Genomic DNA, 20,278 nt, shown 5'->3' with positions numbered 1-20,278 from the left:
TCCTAACTTTAGGACTCACTAAGACCAAATCACAGAGAATCGTAAAAGGGCTACTGTCATTCTACATCGCAGTGTTTTGGAAACCTTACATGATGCTGAATTACTTAAGACTACTTAAGATACGACTCAATCATGAGGGAATAATGAACATTGTGGAGTTTGTGAGGGAACATCTCTTATAAACTGAAACAACCCGATCAGTGCGGAAATTAAGTGGCAACAGAGGAAAGCCAATCCATTCACCAAACAATAAATGCGTCCTGACCCGACTTCATGAGACAATTCATACAATTTCTTTTAGATGTTCAACAACTACAGAGAACACAGCTACATTACAACAGGTACAGGTACAACAGACTGTAGCTAATAGGCTGCCAGTTAGGTTTAGTTAGGTAGTCTAGGACATGTGAGTTTTTTAGTTTTTAGTTTTTTTCTCAATTTTTTCGATTTCTTTCTTAGATGTTCACTAACTTCAGAGAAGCAGCTTCATGGCAATTGCCAATCTACCCAGTGTGATCGGTGCAGGTGGAACACATCTAAAAAATGATTGCACCATCTCAAGACAAGGAGGTATTTTGTAAACAGGAAAAGAAAATCACACCATCAACACACAGGTTGTATTGGATGCTGCCTGTATAGTTCTAGACATTGTTGTACAGTGTCCAGGATCTACACACGATTCATGGATCTTAATGGAGAGTGACCTGAGGCAGCTGTTTGAAAGGATCATATTCCAGCTGGATGTCACCTGGTGGGGGACAGTGGGAATCTTCTCATACCTCGACCCACAGCTGGGACCACAGCTACATTACAACAGGTACAGCTACAGCAGGCTATGGCTAATAGGCTACAAGTTAGCTTTGGGTGGTCATCTAGGACAGGTTTTTCCATTGAGAGAATTGATTGAAGTTTTTATGTCGACACAAACCTTATCATATGGATACATTTTGGAGAATGTACTACTTTCGTAAACAGCATCTAATCTGTTATTGTTTCATTTTTATTTGTTTATTTCTCAGTGTTTTTTATTATTACTGCGGGATGTTGTGCATGTGTTTTCACCGCCACAGACGGTCAATTGCTGTGGTTCCTGCAAGGGAGCTCGTCCATGAAAATTGACGTTAGCCAGTTGCACTCTTAGCTCAGGAGTTTTTGCTTTTCCTTAGTAAAAGTTGGTTCCAGCAGCTTTGTGAATAGGATTTAGGAGAAAACTTTTAGTTAGAAACTTTTTGCGTGACTTATGAGTACTCTTAGTGGTAAGATAAAATGCCTTGTGAATATGGGCCCTGGATTTGTGCTGAGGCAGCAGATGATAGAGTCAGAGTCTGAATCCATGGAGCCAACTTGCCTTGTGTCAACAGTCCAGGCTGGTGGTGGTGGTGTGATGGTGTGGGGAAAGTTGTTCTTCTTAATACCAATCAATCATGGTCTGAATGTCTCGGTCTATCTGAGTATTGTTGCTGACCATGTTCATCCTTCATGGCCAAAGTTCACCTTCTTCTAATGGCTCCTTCCAGCAAGATAATGCTCCATGTCACAAACTGATTTCATCAACATGACAGTTAGTCCCATGAACTTCAGTGTCCCTACCAAACACACACACACACACACACACACACACACACACACACACACACACACACACACACACACACCAGACCTGGATCCAGTAGAACACCTTTGGGATGTGGTAGAACAGGAGATTGGCAGCATGAATTTGCAGCTGACAGGTCAGTAGAAATTACGTGATGCAGTCATGTTAACATGGAGCAGAGTCTCAGAGGAAAGTTTAAACATTTGATGGATCCATGACACGAAGGAATGAAGAACTACCCAGTGTTAGTGTGCTGTTCCTAATAAAGTGCTCGATGACAAAAGGCTATATGTGGGAAAGGTTTTTTTTAAGTAGTACAGGATGGTTAAGAAAGAAAGAAAAGAGAAAACAAAGTTTATTTTATTCGATCAACAATCCAGAACCCAAAGATAAGACAAAGTAAAACAGCAAACGCCCACAACTGAGGAGCTGCAATTAGAGAATATTATTATACATAATAATTAATTATCAAAATAGTTGCTAGGTTAGTTTTGTGTTGATAGAAAAAATTATGAAACAAGTTCGTATGCTAAGAATGCACTTCAATGCTTAAAAGTCTAATTAGGTATGTTCATGTTACCGAATCATCACATTCAGATTTCAGATAGTAACCTGTAGAAACAGTATAAACTCATACAGTATATCTGCATCCATCAGCTCATAACATATAATATGCAGGATTGCCCAGTTGTCCATATTGTTTTTTATGGGACCCTTTATGAGCATTCAAGCTCTGTCACCATCTTTCACTCTACCACAGCACTGCTTTAGACCACAGATCCCTCCTCTGTCCCACAGTCCGCATAGGGAAATATACACTTCACTGGTGATTGAGCTTTGATTTATATGTCTTGGAGTAAGGAGGCGAAACACTATGAAACTTGTAAATAGTTGGCTGTGTTTTCTGTATTTGGTCGTGTTTTCTGTTTTTGTGGAAGGGTTCAGTATTTGGTTGTGTTATGTATAGTTGTTTTTTTTCTTACTCACTCACTGCCCAAACGCTTGTGTGGTCAGATTGGGGTCTATTTGAATTTATTTTCTGTAGTGTTCCGCAGTGCACTGAGCTCTCAGGGCCATTGTATCCAAACCATCTGGATCCATTCGTCACATTACTCGAGCAGATAAAGAGAGTCAAGTCTTGCGCTGAGACCCAGTGATAATAAACTGACCGGTAGAAAATACAGTCTATTTTTACTGAAATTGCCAGTATGGGATTGTTCTCTCCAATGGAGATGCAGACAGTGTCCTCGTCATCAGCCCGGCGCAGCGAACCTTATTCCACTATTGCTACCTTTGTCCCGCCCCTTTTTTCTGTAACACAAGTGTTTTTTGTTTGTTTTTTTTAAACAATTATTGTTATTCTGTTTGATTCAATTATATATAAACCAACTTAAAGATAAATTCCCTGGTATCTGCGTTCATTTTAGATCTCCATATAATGCTTAGTGGTCAGTTAAGTGGTCTGTCAATCAAAACTCTGTCATCATGGTAGGTTGAGACTGCACAGTTTTTCCACGTCAGTGTGTTTACCAAGGCCAGATTGACAGCCATAGGAAAGTGTTGTATTCATTCACGTATGGAGCGTTTTTTGAAGAGTGAATGAATAAGCTGTGTTTGGAAACATTACGTTATCAAGCAGTGGAATGTCAGAAATTTTTAGATTGTCTATTTGTCGTACTGAACTAAACTTTGATCATCTTCATTCACTGTTGGCCGACTAGCCTGCGAGCCTGCCGAGCTAGGCATACATTAGCTACAGTTGGACTCCGTCTTTGAAATTGCTGCCACACTCAGGTAATATATTTATTTTTAGAAAAACAGATACTGTTTATGTGTTGATAGGCCTTATGCTTTATTAGATAAAATAAATACATCAGTGTTGTCTGAGAAGACAAACGCTGTAGACACATCTTGTTACCCTTAGCAAGTTGACACGCTAGCTAGTTGAGCTAAGGTGGGTAGTTGGCTGTCAGGTTTCTTGGTAGGTAAGTGGTCTTGTTTATGCAACGATTATGTGAACGCTTAGGTACGTTGGTAGATTAATTAAATAGTATTTACGTATCCTCTCATTGTGTTTTATTTGTCTGTTAACAGACTGTCAATCGTTATATACGATGGAGAGCTAGCCTCTTAGTCTTTGAGTAGACGCTCCTGACTTTATCTCATTAGCCAGCTAGCACCTTCTTAGCTCACCTGACAGGCTTGTACTACTGACTTTTGGTGTATGACAGTATTATGTTGCACTTAAATAACACATATTGAGAGTTTTCATTTTGGCTATGATAGATTAACGTTTGAAACTGCTTGAGTATTTCTTAGTTACAGACAGAGATGTTGCAATACAGCCAATATCCAACAATAAGAAAGGAATACGGATTTCAGAATTCAGAAGGAAGAAATTTGATTAATATATGAAAAAATAATTGAAAAGCCCATAATGTACATATTCTAAAGCCCTCTGAGACAAACTACAACTACTGCAGGTCTATGGTTTTCTGAATTCATGCTGAACAAATAATTGTACATCATGCTGAAATGGTTGTGGCTTATGAAATGAATGACTGTGACTACTGTCTGCTACTGAGCTGTGGGCTCAGTCTCTTATTGGCCCTTTCACCCTTTTCCTCTGTCTGCATGAAGGATACTGAATCTGCTGTATTGTGTAGGAAATATAATGTCAGATCAGGACTCAACATCATGAAATCAGATTGGAATTGATGGTTTAAAAAACTTCTCATTTATGTGAGCGTTTTATCAGATATAAGCCTGTCACTCTGTCCCTACATCCGAGCCTCTACCTATCATACTTTCATCCTCTTATTAGTTTTGAATTGACTGCTTGCCATGAATTTGAAAGAATGTGGCCTCAGTCACCCAGTCTCTACGCTTATAAGTCTTCCTGTAAAATAAGAGTATTATTTGGCATGTCTTTCATGACACAAGGAAAAAGGTTAATCCAACCATTTTGAGGTATACTGCTTGTCAAATATGAACAGCATGTCATTTTAAATCTGTTTGGTTATCCGTATTATCCGTAGACACTGTCAAAGTAGACATGGAAATTTGCTGTTCGAGTCTTAGATTCTATATTCATTTGAGGGTGGGTGTTTTTAGTTTGACTTTAAGCTTGGTGACTCATTTTTCATATACTATATGTGCATATTTACTGCAGAAGATTTTTGTATATGATTTTATTATGTGTGAAAGTTCATCCACAACGTAATGTAATGAATTCCAGTGTACCCACATCAATTGATGTAGACAAGATATGTTTACTATGATAAAACACTGTCAAACAGTTTTACATGATGGGTCAGTGGTCTGTAGCATCAGGATATGTGTATCTCTTGTGTACATTTTTTATGTTTGTATATGCTATTGTAGTACCCCATATGTTTTACATATTTGTGTGTTTTATTAATTGATTGGTGCATTGATAGGATTGATTAAAAATGGATTTTCTATAACTATAACTTGTAATATAGTATTTTTCCCCAGTCCTGGCTTGAATTTCTGCCAGAACTGACCTTTCGATCTTGTATGTTTCTCTCAGAAAAGCAGCATGGTGGACAAGAATATCTACATTGTCCAGGGTGAAATTAGCACTGTTGTTGGAGCTATCAAGAGGAACTCCAGATGGAATACTCATACTCCTCTGGTAAGTTAAACACACCAATAATAGTTAATGTCTTTTAACTCGGTGGTTAGATTAACTAAAGATATGAAAGCTGTTTTCTAGTCACTGAATTTAAGTTAGGTTAATTGGGCACACTTCATCTTCAATAATGTCAGATGAATTTCCAATCCAAGGCTCGGTATTCCACAGTTCAAAATGGCTCTAATGTTCAGATGAAAGTTATGTTTTTAAGGGACATTTTTCCAGGAAGAATCTCAGGAATGGCAGGAAAGTCCACAATAATCACTGATTTATTACTTAGCTTTGCAGCTATCGACTTAAGATATTTTGCAATCAGTTTCATATTAATGCACTATGTGCTGCTCTACAATGAGACAAGATTTTACATATTTTGAAATAGTAGAGAAAATAGAAAATCAATATGTGGCAGACTGCTGCAAATAAACACTGGACAGAATGCAACCACATCCCAAATTTAAAAAAAGGAGGACATAACATCACCTGCACCAGAGGAGGTTTCAAATGAAGCACAATGTTGTCTAGTTTGTCAAAGGACATTTGGTATATATTACTTAAAATGTGTTGATTGGGGCAGGGAACTCTTAGAACACTATAAATTCTAAGATGTATTTTCTTGCATCTTTTCTCAGCTTTGTTTGAAGAAGTAGAAATATTAAAATGGCATTAAATGATTAATTATGTGCAAAAGTCATTGACATTACTCATTAAGTTTTACATGTGCGGTGAGTGTTACTGTTCTCTGATAAAAAAAATGGGTTATTTCTGTTGAAAGAGCTGTAATAAGTATTGAATTGCAAGACATAAATTAGCCAGAAATCAACTAGCTCAACTCAGCTCAGTTCACGGTACATGTGAACTTGTACCGTGAACTGAGCTGAGATTATAAGGCAGACATGTCCTAGGCCAAAACCATTGGTTTTAATATTGAGTGAATTAGTTTAGTACTAGGATGGATGCTGCTTTATTTTCTTTTGTCACATCCAGATGTGGCCTATTTTCACACAATCTGGAAGTCACAGTTAACTGTGTCAATCGCAGTTTATAATCAGATGATGAGATTATAATCCAAAAGCAGAGGTCCTCAGCCCTGGTTGTATTTCAGTTATCTAATCAGTGACAGATATCATTAACCTACTAACCACATAAAAACTGACTGAGAACTGAAAGAATAATTTGGCAAGGTGCTATGTCCATCAAGAGTCATCATGTTGGAGACTTCATCATAAATAGTGTTACTGATTCAATTATCACCATCATGTCTGTTTCTTATGCAGAATACACTTAAAGTGCTGTACTGGTTGTTTTTATGGTTTTTTCATCATGTTTTTTCTTCACCTAGGACGAAGAACAGGACCCATTACTCAACAGCTTTGGCCAACTCAAGGAAATACTCAACAACATTAAAGGTATGTGGGACCAGTTTGAACAGTGTGGACCAACCTGTTTGACTGACAGCTTTCACACAAGCCTGAACTGAACCAAACAGGCTTTTAGTTAGTTTGAACTGCACAAAGTAAGTTTGGCGTGAAAGCTCCCCAAATTCTTCTGAGACATTGCTTGAATAAACTTGAGGGAGTTAGCACTGTGGCTATTTAATCAGGTGTGCCCATTAGAGTTTCACTGAGAAAACTGAGAAATGTCTTGGCCTTTCAAAGTTGTCAATATTGTCTTGCAACATTGGATCATTGCTCCAGATTCTCTATGGGATCATTTTAAGAAGTCCCAGTTGTCCCAGTATCGCTCTGTGTTAATATTATTAAAATGTCCTTATTGTGAGAAGACAATTAAGGGAAATGTCATCTGGTGGTAGAGAGCAAGTGCCTCTGTACACACAAGGGAGTCAAGCCATGCATTGGTGACATACACTTAAAAGTATATTGCTGTATTATGTATTGCTACTGTGAGAACATTCCCATGCAGTATATCAATGAGACAGAAGATACTGAAGAAGAGACTGTTTCTTTACTTCTTGTTTTAGGTCATTTCATAGAAGTGGAGAATGTTACCTATCTATGTTGTTTTTTTAATCACTGGCAAGGGAGATGCTATAAAATGTTGTGTATCACACATTTAGGTTAAGTCATGACACTGTGATTGTTTTAAGATATGAACAGGATAACTTTGTTGATTGTCCAGGTTACTTGGTGACTTTCAGCTGTTTCACAGATTGATAGCATACTGTAGTTGATTCCAGATTAATTGGTCACATGGGGAAAATCTATTTTTGGATTGTTGTCTTGGCTATGTACCGCCAACTGGTTCTAATGGTTAGCCCTTTTTTAAGAAACACAAAACTGTGTCAGACACAGGTGTGGGTGTAACAAAATATCAATACATTTCAAATTGTGCCGTTATGTTTTGTGATACTGTATCAAAAAAACACTATCGATATTTGATTAATAGTTTACATGCAGGCATAAGGGTTAACATTAGCAAACCCAGCTGACGAGTAATGTTCAATCTGAAAGAGTTTGGATTCAGCTGCAGCGTGCAGAACTGGAGTGTGTTCGTTTTGGCTGCCACGTTAAAGAAGGAGATTGACAGGAGCCATGCCTTATACAAATGTGCCAAAATCAAATACTCTGGGAACACAACTAAGAGAGAACATTTAGCAAGACACCATTGTGATGTACAGCTAACATAACAGCAATTGGCTAACGTCTCAGCTCACCCTGATGGAAGACTTCCATAATATGTTGAGTACAATGGAGCCTTGTTACACCGTAACCTCCCAACAACACACAATTGACATTTCTGTGCCCAAGACGTACAAGGAGGTAAAAAATTGAATTATTGGATGAGACATAGTGTTTATTAACATTTTGACATTAAGTCCATTATTCTTGTATCAACACAGTTATTTTATCAAGACAGTGTTTATTTTCTCTTCATTTGTTTACAACAAGAATCCTGCAACAACTTTTTATTTAATTTAATTTTTTAATGTAATAGGCAAATTAATTCCTTTGCACAGATTGCACCAACATAGTGCTATGCTGCTAAGTTACAAGGACTGTGATAAATGCATATGCAAACCCCACTGTTCTGATTGCATGAAAAATTAAACTCAGATTTTACGTATTTGGTGGTGTGTTCTTAATGTTATGACAGTTTCCTAAAAATCGTAACATATTGCCTTGGTTGCACTAAGACAATATCATGATCTCATAGTTTTGTATCATGATACGTATCATATGGTCAGATTCTTGCCAATACACAGCTCTAATCAGATATGTGAAAATCTTTCTCATATCTCTTAGTTTTTATTATCATTTCACAATTGTGATGATTTGAAGTTAGAAGATAAGAAGGCTTACATGTGCAGATAGTTGGGCTGGTTGATTCACCAATTTGTGTGGATACCTCAAATATTAAAAATGCTCTACTTTTCCGGATGTATTTTCATTACAACATTGTACCCATAATTCTGATCGATACTACGTAATTCATGACCTCTGCCCAGTTACACAACATTCCTGTGTACACTGTTGTGTCCTTATTAGTGCTGAAACGATTAGTTGATTAGTCGATTAGTTGATTGAGAGAGAAATAATTGGCAGCTATTTTGATATCCAATTAAAAGTTGAAGTCGTTTTCCGTTTCAGTTTCAGGATTTGTTTCTTATGTGATAGTATTTTAAAATTCTGTAGTTTTTTGTTTTTTTGTTCAAAGACTTGTGATGTGACTTTTGTTCATGTTATGCCACCATTTTAACATAAGCCATAGTTTAATAATACACATACAACATACACATACAACTATGAAGAAGCTATTTATTCAAAAAAAGCAAAGAGCCGGTATGACATAAACAACTATTTAAATATACAAGAAAATGACTGACAGGGGCCAATAATACAAATCAATGATGTACTACAGCCAAACCACACGTCATTCTCTTCCTCCTTATGTGGCTTAAAGGATAACGCCGGGATTTTTGAACCTCTAGGCCTCATTCTCCTATTGCCTATACCCGGAACAGCTAAACAGTTGCTGCAAAGTAATCAAATGGTGCATTTCTCCTTGTCAGAGTACATCCACTAGAGTTGCAATGGTATGAGATTTTTATACGGCATGAAAACCTCATATGAGCTATGTGATCACGGTTTCACGGTATTGCAGTATACGAGGAAGTATTCACATCCTTAAATAAAAGTTCTGATACCACACTCTGAAAATACTCTGTTACAAGTTAAATTCCTGGATTGAAAATGTTAAAGTATGAACGTATTCTCAGGAAAATGTACTCTAAGTATTTAAAGTGAAAGTCCTCAATGCAAAAAATGTCCCTGTGACTGTTGCTGCTCTATTTGCTCTTTTTGCAAACTGGATGTCCATTCTCAGGGACAACCCCATATTTGTTTTTGAAAATCTAAAGTAATCCCACAATGCACCAAATTCTTTTTCAGGGGGGATGGAGATTGGTGCTTGGTTTTTGCTCTGATCTGCATTGTGTTAAGCCTTAGGCAGGTGTATGCTTTCCAAATCAGCTGAATATACCACAGGTGGACTCCAGTCATGGTGTAGAAATATCTCAAAGATGATCCAAAAAAATGAAGGAACCTGAGTGTCATAGCAAAGCATCTGAATACTTATATCAATGTGATATTTCAGTTGTCATCTTCAGTGTATAGGTGGTTCGCTCGGAGGTGGTTGTTGTGTCCCGTAGCCATAGCTATTTTGAAAACAATAAAAGGCTGGAAGCGGAAGAGGAGGAGAATGGGGCATGAGACATGTGGCCAGTAGCAGGCTTATAGCCACACTCTACATCAGGTGAGTCAGGCCTCGCTGTCTGTTAACATGTGTCATCTGGTACAGTTATGTTTATATTTAGACACTTGTCTGAAGCTTCAGCCACATCCTCTTGCCGAGATGGAACTAGCTGTGGCTGCGGCTGTTTTTCCATGTTCGGCGAGTTGGGTGGGGTGGTGGACTTGTAGATGGTTTTTTAGATCTGTGGTATTAGTGACTTCGACCACCACTGTTTTACTGCAAATGTGACAAATCGGCTCTTTCAGGTTGTTGAGGTCTACTTCTTCATTTGGCTTCCAAAATGTGTTTGGCCTTTATGACTAAATCCATTATGTTAATGTCAATATATACTAATCAAACTGCAGTTGGTCAAATATTAGAAGGTAAGCACCTGGAGATAAACAGTTGGTGTCTAATTCTCCATAGCTTTAAACCATAGCAGAATGAGATATAAGGTCACTGAAAGAATGTGTCGTGGAAATCGATGTGGATATATTTCTGTTAGTTTGATGTTTTGCTGTTTTTATACAGATGAAAGGAAATGAAGGTGGTAAGCAATCAGACAATTGTGTAACTGTCAGGCCTAAAGCAAACCTTTTATCAGTTGAATGGACAGAAACGAGGGTGAAGAAATAGGGCTTGTCCTTCTCTCTGTTTCCATTGGGTCAGGTTTGCAGTTGAAAGATTTTGATACAAGACTACATTTGTAAAACTTTGTAGTTTGGGTGAAGGGCCAAAGATTAAGGTTAAACATGTTTAATTGTTCTATCACTGAGTGTGATAACTGATCATTTGTGAGTCCAAGTATGTGTGTTGCAGTGGTGCTGTCTGACACCTCCCCCCTCCTTCTGAGAGACCCAAGCTGTCTCTGAGGACAATCCTGCATGTTGTCATGCCTTTGCAATGACAGTCCTGGCAGCTCCGACTGCCCTACACTACAGTTGTATAAGTTGTAAGCAATGGGAAAGATGCAACACATGGAGCTGCACAGCCTGAGCCCCCACCTCTGCTGTCTTTCTCCAGAGAATGCCTCTGCCACAAAGACAGACAGGCGCTGCTGGCTGAGGAGGAATCCACCGAACTGGTTAACCCTGCTCTTTCCTGTTCCTCTCCCAGTAACCCTTTCCCTTCAGCCCTCAATCACCCAACGCCTGTGTTCCTCTGTGATCATCCTTGAAATGACTCCAGTACAGTTATTGTAGTTGACCACAGTGGAAGTCGAATATGGAATGTGAATGTTTTCACAGTTTTTTAGGGCATTTGCATGAAGTAATGAGTCCATGTGAAGAATGTTTGAAGGCTTGGTTGCATCTTTAAGCCAAGGTCCCCTATGCACCCAGCCTCTCAAATGTTACTTCCGTGCACTGATGAGAGACAAAATGGAGCTCAAATAACCACAGTAGAGCTGAATCCTGTGCTTGACAGACTGATCAATTTGTTTTGATATTCAGCAGCATCACAATCTAATAGATCTCTCTAGTTGTGTCTCAGGAACACAGCAATATTTTAGTAGGAAATCGTGCGGGTGGGCTGTGTTGAACTGCTGCTTTGAGGGTTTGTAGCAGCCCAGCTGTCTGATTAATGAAAGCACAGTAATTTCATTTACTCTGGTGTGTATCCCTGTTTCCTCTAACAGAAAAGCCATCCAGGCAAGGAAATACGAATTAGTCCCCACAAGGTTTCTCAGCCCCTGTCTTTCTCTCCTCACTTATTTTCTTTTTTTCCCATCTTTCTCTGTCGCTCTCTCTGTTTGGCTATGGGTTTCACTGCTCTGGCGGTGCTGCTCTGTTGTAACTAGTGTGATTGACAGGACCATGTGCCATAGAGCTGGAGAGAAGTGTAGCTGGAAGTATATCATCTGCAATTTTAGTTGGGTAAATATAGCAGGGAGTCTTGTCAAGCAGAGAGATAAATTGTTCTGGGAAAGGAAGTGTTGCCTCTCTTTTCTGAATGCAGGAAAAAATGTTTCCTTTAACTCCTGGAAAATGTAAGGTCCTCTTGCGACTCCTGAACAATGAGAGCACAGTTGAAGAAGGGCAACGATGGACCATGTGTTGTGATGCCTCAGCTCCATCTTGCCCAGTCATCGAGGCAAATCAGTCCCAGGAAGCAGGAGCCTTTCCTCTAAAATGGGGTGGTTTGGATTGAGCCTGATATTTAATGCCCCATCCCTAACCTCATTCGACCCGTATAATAGACTCCTTTCCACAGTTTTAGGGCCAGCATCTGCCTGTAAATGTGTGCTGTCTTACAAGGAATTATGGTGTTTGCTGTTGTTTTTAAACACATAGAACGTGATGGTACATACACCATCAGCTCAGTCATGGAGTACATTTTTATCTAATCATTTAGTTGTGTAAGGGTTCATATCATGATCCTTGAACCATTTGCCACAGGATGTTCAGTTTGGTGTGTTCTGTGAGCTCTGAGAAGAGCTCTCTCGTTATAATGATGCAGCATGACTGACATATTGACAGTAGTTTACTTGTTCTTAATAACCATAGAAAAGTTTGAGTACCTGGTGACTGTGACCCTGGTCTTGAACTAGGGTCTGACCTGGGATTGTGTAAACCATTAAATCTGTAAAATCGTTTGATCATTAATGTGTTTGTCATATTAGTGTGATCATTATTTTCATTTTGGCATTTTGAACCTTTGTCTAACAGTCATTGTGTTGTGGTATGACAATGACTATATTGGTGGACACTCGACTAAACAGACACGTGTGTTGTGTTAAATCTAACCCTGGCACTACACTGGAATTAAAAGCAACCAACTGATGGTGAGAAATTGACTCTAGGATTTGAAATTCTGCCACACAAACTCCCATTGTTGAATACCAAATGTTTGAGAATATTACTGTATTTGTTGACCTAACATCTGAAGCATTGTTTTGAGCTACAGATTGAGTCTTTGTGTCTTACTCGACAATGACGGGGTGTGTCTCCTGTATAGGATTGTCATCAATCAGACAAATCTGTATCAGTCTCTTGTTGAATAATTCTGTGGATTTATTTTATTGCTGGACTGCACCTCAGACAGGAAGAGGGAGCGGAGAAGAGCCGTTGATTCTGACATATATTTTATTTTCCCTTCAGCTCACCTTTTTTTCAGCTGTCCCTTTTTTATGCAGAAGTCACTGAGCCTAAGCTACTCAAATCTTCAATTCTTTCCTTCTACCCTCCTCTCCCGTCAACCCCCTCTGCTGCAGCAAAGGGCAGATTTTCTGACAAGTCTGCTCCTAAATCCCTTCATTTTTATTCATACAAATACAGGTTTAGAGCCCGATGCAGCCCCTCAGATACAAAGCCAGAGTGGCCTTTTGACTGACAGCTTTCTCCTTTTCATCCAAACACTAACGAAATTCACAAGCACACCTCTAATTGACCCGAATCACCAGTACAGCACCAGAGGTAGATATCAGGGGGCATGGCAGTGGATTTTCAGCATGAACATTGTAGAGGATGATTTGATTACTCTCCAGTTGACCTTTAAAATAATTATCCTCGTTTCCCCAAAGCAAAAGACAAAACAGCTCATTTGCCATGGAATAGTAGAATTAAGACAGAAATAATGTATTTTTAATTGCGTAGTTTGAGGCCCCAACATGTATCGATCATTGTGTGCACCCATTCATTTACTGTATTTTATCTGCTGAAAAAAAATGGTTTTCAGTGGCACAGTATTTTTACTTTTATTTTCACATAGGTTAATCCATGTGCTACTGGCAACCTCATTAATTCATCACATTTTAGCCATGTCAATCATCAAGACAGAACGCACCCATGCTGTTCCTCTTAGCCTCATTTCAAGGTCAAGTGTTTATGTGTTGTCTTGGCTCCCAGCCGTGGTCAGGCAGGCACTGGCAGGCCTACGGGGGTCGCAGCCTGAGCACTTGGGAACTGGTTGTGACGTTTTACCCTCCTTCCTTTTCTCACCAATCCCTTCCTCTTCTCTGCCATCTGATCTTCACACATATATCACTCCCAATTGAACTGGCAGAAGGCAGCTGGCAACTGCTGAGAAAGAGGAACCATAATTCATGTCGCTCAGCCACTTATGCAAATATGTTTACTCATGATGGCATTCTGAGCAAGGAGAATCTGCCTCATGGCAATTCTTTACATGTCTGCCGCGTGGCCCTGGTGTCCCGTAGCTTTAAGTATGAGATTGCAGGTCAGATTCTCAGTCCTGCTGTCAGTGTTATTTTTATGACATGGTCAGAAGTAGATAAATTGAGTGGGTGGAGTTGTCACTTACATTAATTTCTAGTCAGGCATTGATATTAGGTGGGAATTGCACTTAGATAAATATTTGTGCATAAGCATGCACATAGGTAAATGAAGTAGCTGTAACTAATGATAATTTCCATTATTGATCTATCAGATTGATTTAATTTTCTTGATTACTAGTTTGGATTTTAAAATGTTAGAAAATATTGATAAATGTCCCTCACATTTTCTCAGGGTCAAGGGGATGTCTTCAGATTTCTTATTTGAGTCAAAGATGTTCTGTGTCTTATCACAGCAGCAACTGTTCATATGTAAAAGGCTCGAACTACTGAATTTTTTTGCATTAATACCTGAAATAGAACGTGAATGATTAATTGATTTTCAGTCACTCAACTACTCTATTAATTGTTCATTGTTTGAGCTCTTGTAGATAGCTTAGTTAAGGGAACAACAATGTGGAAAAATATCACCATGAAAAAATCTGACAAAATGATAATGTCATGTTGCACACAGTATCTATCATATTTAATATAGTTTGCCAAGTTATACTATTGTGAATGATTTGTGTAATTGAGCAGACTGGTCTCTTCGTGTACAAATAACTGTCAAAGTGATACTTGTAGTTTTCTGTTGGCAATCTGCACCCTGTTAGGACTTGGATTTCATTTCAGTATTTATCTACATATCTACCTTCTGTGGTAACAACTTCTCACCCAGAATGTATTTTTTCATTACAATGTAAATCAAAAACAAAACAAAAAGATTTTATTCACTTTACTCAACTGGCCAAAATCTGCACCTGGTCAGTTCAGGTGAATTTGCAGTAGGGTTATGCTGCTTAATCTGACCCTCTCATGCTGAAGGTTGACTGCCTGTCCCCTGTTAGTCTGTGTTGAAAGCCTGATATACAGGAGCAACAGGCTAATAACAAACAAATTATTTAACAGGGACCATACAGATACTTTGTTACTTAGCATTAAATAGACTGTATAATTTTGCAACTGTTGTGAAGTAGGTGTAAACTAATCTAAATTAATTCATCAATAATTTTATGATTTATTATTTTATCTATAATATTTTACAACTTCTCAAGTTCAGAGCCCGAAGTGACAAATAGCTTGTTTTGTGTATGCATTGTACAGGTGTTATAGAGTGACAAGCCTTTGGCCTACCAGTTGAGTGCCCATCAAAAGAACTATGATTAATTGTAGTGGCTTCCCCTCCCCACACAGGCTGCCACCTAGTGCTGGTTAGTAGCTGTAAATCTGGCCAGTTAACAGCGCCCTAACCAGGGACTGACAGGAAGGCTTAGGCCCAGTGTGAAGAGGGGATGCAACTGTTGTCCTGTCTCAGAGCCTCTCAACAATGTGCTGAGTGGATGGAGGGTCCCAGCAGAAGGCTATTAATCATGCCGCCCGGGGTGTCTGGGTGGGGGTGGTTGGGCTCCGGCATGGAGGAAACTGAGGGTTAGATGTAAGAGAGGGGAAAGATGTGAGCAAAACAAACTGGACCCCCATAAGCCCCAAAAGAGAGGAGTTTGGGGGGCAGGCTGGACCAGGACAACAAGTAATATGTTTTGCATTTACATGAAAGCCTCCAACAATTTTAAATTTGTTTGAATCTAATTTAGTTTTTATACACCTTATTATTCACTCCACAAACGGTGTCCAGTCAGTTTGGTAATACATAATTTCCACTTATGTGGGAAATGATGAGCTTGTTGTTAACATCTAAACTCTGATAAAACCTAATGGCATGAACAAAATAAATTGCTGCTCAAATCAAATTATGATTTTGACAAACTCATGTATAGGATACTGTTTTATATTTTAACCTGCTTATACACTCAGTTATTAGCATACATTTGCCTATGTGGACATGGCAGTAATAGTGGCATCAATCAGACATCATTGTTCCAGTTTGTATGATGGTGTCAAAGTGGCGATTAAATGATACAATGGGATACCTTTAATTGATTACTGAAATCTTGAACTGCGGGGAGATTGCTTAAAATAGACCAAATGTGGCAAAAAATAAATGATATTTGAACTCAACAGCAAAACAAATATGCCCCTCCCCTCAGTGCTCCTTCAGAAGCTCCACACCCAAATTCGCACATTGACAAAGCACCAACACAGTGGAGGGTTCCAGAGCGTCTTATACACTATGGAAGTGGATACAAAGCCAAATAAGTCTTATAGAAAATAAAAATATCATCAAACAAATGGCATGCACACAAACACAGGACTATAAACACAGTTGAGTAATTGTTTTTGCAAAACTACATTGACAGAAAAGAGGACTGTAGGTTTGTAGCTAAGCTAACAAGGAAGGTAAAGTTACTTGGCAAAGCATTTCAAATTATGCGTCCAACCAAATGAATCTACAGTGCTAACAAACTTGTTTTTATAGGTCTTTGTGGCAATAATACCTTTTGCATGTTGTACAGATAAATACCATGATATAGAGCAAACAATGAGACAGTAAACTGTTGCTACTGCTAAGCTAACAGAGAGGACGAGACAGTTTCCCAGAGCCAGCACACCAGCCGCAGACAGATAGTCACTACACAACTACAGCATATCTTGGCAAACTAGAAAGTGGGCAAGTCATTTAATGATATTGATCACACAGATGTGACACTAGTACCTTCTTACTAACTAACCAGTTACAGTTAGCTATCACAAATAGTCGCTGTCCTGGCCCTCTCTGTGTGCCTGTCATTCAGGGTGCAGGCCAGTCTCAGCGTATAAGTCCAGGTCTTAATTTCTTTGCGAGTCTGACCATGCAGTCTCCACCTCCTGAAAGTCTCACCAATGTTAACTCGGCTCTTCTGCCATCTCTCCATCTTGACAATACAATTATGTTGTGGAGTATATTCCGCTGTCACGCGGCCACTGGTAGAAAGTTCTTCCATGCAACTTTGCCTTTCGTCTGCAATCTCCCAATCAATTCAGTTCAAAGCTTCACATGGTCGGGCAGGGACAGGTGGGTAGACTGCTCCTTCTCCTTCCCCTGGTAATCCTTTAATTGGCACTATCCATTAGCATGTGCCCGATTTACCGTCTCATGCTCCCACTGTCCCTTTCCCCCATATCTCATCTGTTTCTTTCCCTTGTCCTGTGCATGGACGCCCCCTGTTGCTGCTGGGTGGAATAGTGCTGGGCTCAGTGCCAATTTGTTTATATCATATTTACTGAAGCTGTGTACTGAGGCTCAGAACGGACAGCTAGCAGATCATGATGAGATGAGAGATGAGATATTCGCTGAATTTGATAAAGTGTATTACATTACAACTTCTTATTTACCTTTAATCATCGCGGTTAACATTTCCTTTACCTTTCATTTTGCCGTTGACCTGAATCTTGCTACCTTTGCTCGTGTTAAAACATTTTTATTCATCATTTCCACATTAATCATTTCCATATTCCTCTTCGGTTCAACTTCACAGTTTTTGTCATTTAAACTTAAGATTTTATATCTGGTTGATTGACAAAAAATCTCATGCTTGAATCACTGTATTATACTTGTACTTTGTTAATTTGTTTTTCACCGCTTGTGCAATTTCTGTTCTCTGGATATTTTTAGCTTTGGTATAATCTGTTTAACAACAGCGCACTGCTTTGTCTTAACACAGCAACCGTTTATTAGTGGAAAAAAAACCCATCATAAAGAGGGCTAAACTTGCTAATGTCATAGAACTGCACTTTGACTTCAAGGATTTGTATTATGTGGGCAGTGCGTAAGTCATGGCTAGTTAATGGTATCTCCACCATTCTGATATCTGCTATGTTGCCATGCTGGTGGTTGTAAAATGTGTTTGTGAGAACAAAGAGTAAAAAAGGTCTTCAAATCTGCTGAACCTCCGACAGAGCCCTGTAATTCCATATTGACAGTTATATGGGGTAAAGTGATATCTTATATCCCAGTAGTATGCCCTGTTGCTGCCCTGTTGATCATTATCATAAACATACAATGTTCTACAGGGTGAATCACAATGGAAAGTCAGCAGTAAAGAATCAAGGCTGTTGTTGATAATCTCCTTTTGTAGGACAGTAAAGCTGGTCAAATCAAAGTACACCCCTGCACTAACAGTGGAAGAAGCGCTGGTATAGAGGTGCTGGCTTTGGAGTGGGGGTGGGTGGGTGTAGGGGGGTTGTTGTGGTAGAAAATAAGGGCCCATATTAGTATTTTGGAGAGGTCCTGTCTTGCTGTCTTGCTTGTGTGGCGCTCACATCCATAAGCCTTTGGTGTCTCAGTGTGAATCCCACAATGCCTTGATGGACTGGGTTAATAAACCTCTCAGCAACCACCCCCACACACCCACACACACACACACACACACACACACACACACACACACACAGTCAAACTGAGCACACACGTGAAGTCTCTTGACACACACAGCTGCTTGTTATTTCATGCCCCATAAGGGTGCTGTGACCACGGACATTGTAATACACATATCCAATTAGCTAAGCATAGCATCACACATTGGTCTCAAGCTGGGAATCTCACAGATACAAACATGCTCACTTGTACTGGACAGAGAATTTATTTTCTTGTTAGTCTCAGGTCACTGAGCACTGCTTTTTATTTCAGGCAGGACTTCAGGTTGAATGATTTATCTTTGCAGATTGTAGTTTTTACTGACTTCCAGTTAACTTCATATACTGAGTCTGTGTCAAAGTGGATCATACTAATGTTCTTCTGTGCTCTTTATCATAAACATCACAATGATTTTAAGCATGATGATACTTTGGTAGACTGTAACAGGTTTGTTTATGGTGTGATAAAACACGACATGGCCGAGATCACCATTATTAAATGACCAAATTTAAAATGATCACTCTTGATCACTAATTATAAAGGCTCCATAGTCCAGGCTCTTTTAGTTTTTGCCATTTGAATAGAAATGGAAAAGTGGTAACACATTACAAAGGACTTGATTTTAGTTATGTCTTAATTCGATTGGCAAAAATATTGTATACATTTGCTTTACTCACTTTTTAGTCATTAGATAATTGTTGTTTGCCTGAGCTACTGTGTTGATGCTTTTTGTTGAATTTTCTGTGAATTCCAAGTTAAATTAGTTCATAACTGTCTGAAGGAAGGAGATGTTTTGAAGTGGAGGATATACAGCGTACTGCATGCCTCATCAGATGTTTGCTGGTCGTTGAATAAGATTTTTCTTTTCTTTTTCTTTTGTTTGCCTTTCAAATAATTTCGTTTTCTTTCATTGAAATGATTATTTGAAAAGCTTGTCAAATATTCCCCTCATCATTTTTGTGGATAAAATTAACTGACTTATTCAGTGAATATGGAAAGGGTGATCCTCAATTTCATTTCAGTGTAATCCATATGGTTGTCATCCCCCTCCTGTTTGTCATCCCTCTCCTGTTGGGTGTCCACTGAGAGGCACAAGGCTCTCACCTCTGAGTGGACACCCAGAATTAGAAAAAGCTGTCCTATTTCTGGGCTGCAGCTGGGAGTTTGAAAGGAGTGTGTGCTATAAAGGTGACATAGGTCAAAAATGTCTTGTCGATGGATGGTGGGGGCGGGGTTACTGGTGGGTCGAGGAGGACAGGCATGCTGGCGGGCATGTACAAAGGGGGGGTGGGGGTGATTAAACAACTGGTCACATTTCATAGCACAAATATTGAGTCAAAAAGAGGTGACACATGCAGCAGGAGTGCTTTAAACTTGTTGACGCACCCCTTCATAAATAGAGTGGGATCAGTGCTGCTGATAACAAATTTTGACAAAAGCCGCCCTGCTGACAGGGGAGGGAGCTGAGCAGGTTGGCGTGGCCCAGTGCAGCTGACGATGAGACATGCTAACAACCTGGGACAACAAGAAGGTGTTGATTGCTCCAAAAGCAAAATAGACCTGCCGATATGTATAACAATGTTCACTCCCTGTTATCTAGTCCACTTTTTTTTTTTTTTTCATGAACAGAGACATGGCTTGGACAAGAATTGATTCATGTAGGTTGTAAAGAGCTTAGGTCAAAAGATTTATAGTTAAAATGTGAATCATTTTTGC

At 39.2% G+C, this 20,278-nt stretch overlaps 1 protein-coding gene across 3 annotated transcripts in view; it reads left to right on the top strand.

Moving 5' to 3' along the window:
• Positions 1-3,101: 3,101 nt before the first annotated feature.
• The window catches only part of gbf1 (golgi brefeldin A resistant guanine nucleotide exchange factor 1), a 106,608-nt gene continuing 89,431 nt past the window's right edge, over positions 3,102-20,278 (top strand). For all 3 annotated transcript variants that reach the window (XM_056395562.1, XM_056395561.1, XM_056395563.1), the window contains exons 1-3: positions 3,102-3,388; positions 5,148-5,252; positions 6,592-6,658. In XM_056395562.1, the coding sequence (XP_056251537.1) occupies positions 5,157-5,252; positions 6,592-6,658 (163 nt within the window). In that variant the 5' untranslated portion in view covers positions 3,102-3,388; positions 5,148-5,156. The remainder of the gene's footprint in view (positions 3,389-5,147; positions 5,253-6,591; positions 6,659-20,278) is intronic.

This window comes from Seriola aureovittata, chromosome 14 (assembly GCF_021018895.1).
Source record: "Seriola aureovittata isolate HTS-2021-v1 ecotype China chromosome 14, ASM2101889v1, whole genome shotgun sequence".
Taxonomy (NCBI): Eukaryota; Metazoa; Chordata; class Actinopteri; order Carangiformes; family Carangidae; genus Seriola; species Seriola aureovittata.
This window is presented reverse-complemented; position numbering and strand designations above follow the sequence as displayed.